Genomic DNA, 6000 nt, shown 5'->3' with positions numbered 1-6000 from the left:
AAACACATTGATCATCATTGGAGAAGATCCCGATTTAAAAAGAAATAATTAGAACATCTTAGACTGACATCAGCATCCAACTTTGGTGACAATAAGAAATATATTAGCATTTTGTCGAACATAGGACAGCATTCAGTATTTTTGGAAATATTTTTCTTATTTGGAACAACTCAGAATATAGTGTTGCCTTACAGGTAGTACCAGGTTGGATTCCTAGTTTGACTTATAGCAATATGGTATCCGGTGCACACATCAGAGAGTCCATTGTAATATCATAGAACATTGTGTCATGAAGGAAGGATAGATTTTTTCAGCAGTGTTCTTGTATAGAATATCTACTCCATAAGTTGACTAACCTATGCTCCTATATTTCAGGGGTACCATCTGGGGTTGTCCACTGAAAACAAAAGTCAGCCTCCTATGCTGGTTCCATCTCACTCCAACTATCCATTGCCTAAAAATTATTAAAAAGCAGAAAAGCCAGGAAGGTCCAGTGACGTGATCTGGACCCTTGTGGCTCTTGCAAACCCTATTAATTTCAGGTGGAATCAAGGGACCACACATATTAATATATAAGCCCTATGGGCTATTATTGGCCTTTGGGTACTGATTGGGGATAAAGCAGCACTTAGGTTGATTTTGGTATAATAGCACATGTAATTTCCCATTGAATAAAAAGCGTAGAAATGAGTAATAGCACTGATAAGCATAATATCATATGACAAATTGTCACTAGCTGAAGAAGGTAAAGTAACGGACAATGTAATGGAGATCAAAACAAGACCCTGAAATAAAAAACTCTACATAGATAAAATTGCTTATATGTAACTTATTGTTCAGGCTGGAATATATGGAAGTAACGTCTGATTTCTATGTCATTTGGGGGACACGTACATAACACCAGGTTAACCGTACAGATGCCCTTCCTTTCTAATAATGTGAGGAACGAGCTAATAAGTGATTTCTCAATAATGGTCTTTTTGATGGGTGCTTTATTTCTGTTTATTCTAACAAAAAGGGGGTTAGATGGTTTTGGTACTCTCATGGAGATCACTGATCTCTATGATGCAAAAAGGACAAATGATGAATGGCCAAAAATGTCCCTTTTTTTCCGAAGAGCCCAAGAGCATCAATTTTACATGACTCCACTGGGCTTATTAATTATTAGTATCTGTCTCTGTCCATCACTCCAATAAAGAATAGACCAGAGTGGGATTGATTTGGGAGCACCCATGTGCATATGCTCTACGGAACTGACTACCAATAAAGGATGCCCATATAATGCCCACTGTAATATCCAACGAAAAAGAACAACAAATGTAAATAAAGTATTTTTCCTTTAAAATAGCACCTTCAATGTGAGAGAATGCAGCTGCATAAGGACTTGTAGTACAGAGCTGGCGCGGGCAATCTATGAGTCTCCTGAGCTCTGGTCCAGCACACACAGAGGTAAAGATATACAGATATAGAAGATCTAGTGCAATAGAGGCATCATATTCACATAACAGCAGGGTGATGACTGCGCACCATAAAATCATGTTAATGAATCATGTCAATGAAGAGGTAAAAAAATAACTTCTGCCAAACACACCTTGTACTACCATCTAATGCACCTCAAAAGTGTGGCTGCAGGTTATCAAAATAGAAGCACCTTGGCATCATCTATAATGTACAGAATTCACAAATGTAAGGGACAAACACTTCAAGGAACCCCAGTCAGGAGGCTTTTCCCCCGCAGGCTCGACAGCAGGCCTTCCGGTAATACCAGTGTGAGCAAAGCTTCACCTTTAACACCAGGGAACAGTTTGCAGTTGCCTTGTCTTCACAGTTTTCATCTGGATGTAAACAAGAAAATTGATGATCAAGATGTTATTACAAAGTATTCCATTAACGTAAATCTGCAATCATATGCTAAGGACAGCATAGTATGGGGACAGGTCCACTCTACTATTAGTCCAAACGGCACATAACAATATCGTGCCATTTGGCTAAATTAGAACCTAATAAAAGAAGGCAGTGGAGTCATAGTTATGAGTCTCACTAATGATAGATGGCTGCCATGTACACATGTAGATACACAGCAGGGCGTCACTGGTGAGATGGGAGAGGGAGTTGGGGAGAGCCAGGGGGGGTGCTCCCCTCATGAATACAGTGAAGTCTGAGTCCGCTGTATTCTTTATTAGGCTCTATTTTCCAAACACCAATTTTTTTTTTAACCATTTGGGTTTATGGTAGAGCGTACCTGTCCCCATATTATGCTGCCCTTAAAGAGGACCTATAGAAAAGTAAATACGCTCTTTATTAAAAATCATTAGTACTCACAAAAATAATTACCATATTATTGGACTATAAGGCACATTGGACCATAATTTGAAGCATAATTAAGGAGAAAAAGTTAGTTTTTTGCAAGTGAATGTCCTATGGGTTATATTAAGGCGATATAGTACCACAGTGTCCGACCACAATGTTAGACACAGTCCCCTAATACAATGCCAGCCACAATGACCTAATACAATGCCAGCCACAATGCCCCAATACAGTGTAATACAATGCCAGCCACAATGCCCCAAAACAATGCAATACAATGCCAGCCACAATGCCCCAATACTAGGCACAGTGCCCCAATACAATGAGCGCTTCAGTGATACAACATATTGGCACCTATATTGCCCTCACCCTCCTCTAAACTCACCTGACAACATAGGCGTGGAGTGGCAGGGACTAATGGTGATGAATCTGCTCTTGTTGCTGCTCTGTTCATAGTAGGGGTGTGGCTAGAAGGTCCTTGCAGATCAGTACCTGCACAGATTGACTGTGCTGTGTGTACATATATCTGTGTTATTTTCTCACTGAACAGTCAGATTTTACAGAATTTTGTGTGTGAGATGTGACTGTTCAGTGAACAGCTATCACAGATTTTTTACACAATGCACAGAACATGCTGCTTCCATAACACTGCACTGCAAGAACCTTTGACTCACGAAGCTCAGTCTCCTGCTTCTTAATACATTGGCAGCTGCCTGCAGTCGGACTATAGGACGCACCATAAGATTACAGTCCAGTTTTTAGGACAAAAAGTGTGTCTAATAGTCAAAAAAACAGTGTCGCTAAATATAATTAATTCAAATTAATAAAAATAAATGATTTTCTAGGTGCGTGCACTTTTTGTAAATTACCCGACACACTGCAGGAGATGGGTCCTTTCCAGCAGCTTCCACCATGCCCAACGGTGCTCCGATAACCCCCCGGCGACATACAGTGTGACGCTGCGAGATCTAATACAGCACTGTATATAGCAGTTATACAACATGTAGCGTCCACAGCTGCGGACCGTCGGGATTACTCACCCCCCGACGGCTGCAGCCATGGATCTGTGAGCGCTGGCCCGCATCTCTTCCCCAGGAGACACCAGCGCTCACTTCAGCTTCGTTCTGCTGTGTCCCATAGGGTGCACGCGCACACTCGTGCCCGGCCTTAAAGGGCCAGCGCACATGGAAATAATCATCAATTAACCCATGATTACCCTGGACTATAAAAAGGGCTCTTCCCTTTCACTTATTGCCTGAGCGTTTTTGTGTTTACCCGTGTTAGTCTTACAAATGGTCCCTTAGTGTTATCCTGTTCTCAGTGTTCCCATACCTGCTACCTGTATCCTGTATCCCGTGCTACCGTTCTTCCTGTGCCTTAGAAAGTTGGAGTCGTGTTGTGTCATCGGTCACACCTGCTGTATTTCACCACACCTGGTGTCTGCTACCAAGGTCCCATTTGAGCCTAGCCGTTACTACTGTCTGAACTGCTACATGTACCCTTGTGCTTGGACTATATAGACATTGACTTGGTATACTGTTTGGCCAGCTGCTATCCCGCTACGGTGGTACAGCCCAGTGGGTCCACATACCCACGGAGCGTGACACAACAGCATGGTTTTAGTCAGAGCCATAAGATCTTGCAGTTTTACACTATATGCCGCCAGGGGTCTTGGGAGCACCGCTGGGCAAGATGGGAGTACCACTGGACATGAGCTGCTGGAAAGAAAGTTCAAGTCTGACTCTTGCGGGGAGTTGAGTCATTTACATAAAGTCTGCGCACCATGAAAAGCATTTGTTAAAATAGTTCGATTTAAGTAATTACAAACTGTTTACTTTCCACTCTTGCCATGTGTGGCGTAAAGCAATCAAGTCTCTTTAAACAGTATAGTTTGATGACAGATCTGCTTTAAGATGGACATACATATATCTATTTGCTCCTGATCCTGTTTGATCGGTGGGGTCTGACCTCCTCACTTTTCACACAGGCACAACGACTCGTCCACTGTGCCTATGTGAATAGGACAGGCTTCAGTACCAATCCTTGCAGTTTAACCCTCAAGAAGCAGTGGTCAATAGCGACTGTGGCACCTAAGGGTGTTAACAAAGAAGGATCCTTTTGCCACATCATCAGAAACACCTGTGAATTGCTTCTATAGCGTCTCATATTGGTGCCATAAAGCTAAAAATATAGCACTTACATAATAGGGACTGTAGGAACTCAGTAGCTAGTAACAGTTGTATTAGAGCACATACAGAACCTGCAATCTCAAGATGAATTTGATCTTTAAATTATATTACAGACATAACAGTCCGGGTGACTTTGAAAGTGTGGGAAAGGTCAGATCATTAGACTATTTGTAGTTTTGCAGGAGAACATTGGCAGCTATTCAAAAGATTGGCTATACACTGAACTACATTGAAGATCAGACACTACTGATCACCAGGGAAGGGATGCATCAGGCCGGTATTATACAATGTGATGTACTCAGCTGTGATTGGTGTCCCGTCCTCTTATGGCTTACTATTCATATTAACAAGACTGTGTGGGCAGATAGATACTGCAGCTCAGATCACACATCAAGATTAACCATCATTCTAACTTAAAACATATGACATTATAGTTCTTATTCTTTATGACAAAGAATCTATACTTCAGACATTTGTTATAATAATACTAACAACAGTAGAAATCTATACAGATCCCTATAGCTGTAGTTTGGTAATAATTACTGCTGGATTTTAATAACAGCTCATGAATAACATTGACCATACATACAACACTTTGTTGCACAATACAGTCAGAAAATCAAGATGTTAAGGATAATCTTACATCTACGATACAATCAGATTACTAGGCCATAAAAGTAAAATATGATCAGTCCGTTGACAACACCTGTAAGCTACACAATAAATAGATTCCTTTACTTATCTTGTATTGAGAATGATTTGCAGCCTATAGTATAGTCCAAGGCTGAATTCATCATTTTGCCGTCTTAAAAGCTGTACTCTCCCAATAGGCCTTGCTGGTTTAATGTCTGCATAGAGCTTGCTTTGGTGATTTGCATTCAAGGAAGTGTGGTTTTTACCGTAAATTGATTTAGGAAGAGCAAAAGTAGCTTTGTTCACACTACTGTTATGGCTTTCGAAACTTAATGGAGCCATGACAGATATTATGGATTATGGATTTAAAAATTCTCATGGGTCCCATTGACTTATAATTAGACCCATCAGGTTTCCATTGTTTATCTTTCAAAGATTTTTATTGGATTTTGAGTTAAAAATGCACAATAACAATAGCACATTACAACTCGATAGGCTGTGCATGATTTAAGAATTCTAAACGCTAGCGTAACAGGCAACCTTATATGTGATAGCAATTCAGCTAAAAGATGACCAATACAGAAATGAATGTGCAGATCATGTTTGCAATGGTGCAGCATATTTAGAAGGAGCCCAACATTCCACATAATGTTGAATTTGTTGGCTCTACTGTATGTTGGTTACTGGTAAACATACAGTAGTGTTAAAAAAAATAGCAGTGAGTTTAAAAAAGCAAATAAATCACAAAATCATTATATGGGCTAGTTCACACTGAGTATTTTGTTTTAAACAAGAAAACTGAGTCGGAAATAGCACCAAAAAATGCCCGAAATTGCCCCCCATTTATTTCAATGGGAGACGGAGACTTTAT

General features: G+C 40.5%; 1 protein-coding gene across 2 annotated transcripts in view; it reads right to left on the bottom strand.

The window, feature by feature from the left end:
- Positions 1-210: 210 nt before the first annotated feature.
- Positions 211-6000, bottom strand: part of LOC142657779 (ADAMTS-like protein 2) — a 46028-nt gene continuing 40238 nt past the window's right edge. For both annotated transcript variants that reach the window (XM_075833149.1, XM_075833148.1), the window contains exon 16: positions 211-1835. In XM_075833149.1, the coding sequence (XP_075689264.1) occupies positions 1717-1835 (119 nt within the window). In that variant the 3' untranslated portion in view covers positions 211-1716. The remainder of the gene's footprint in view (positions 1836-6000) is intronic.

The sequence above is a fragment of the Rhinoderma darwinii genome, chromosome 7, assembly GCF_050947455.1.
Source record: "Rhinoderma darwinii isolate aRhiDar2 chromosome 7, aRhiDar2.hap1, whole genome shotgun sequence".
NCBI classification, from domain to species: domain Eukaryota; kingdom Metazoa; phylum Chordata; class Amphibia; order Anura; family Rhinodermatidae; genus Rhinoderma; species Rhinoderma darwinii.
Note: the sequence above shows the minus strand (reverse complement) of the source record. Positions and strands in the feature narration are given on the sequence as shown.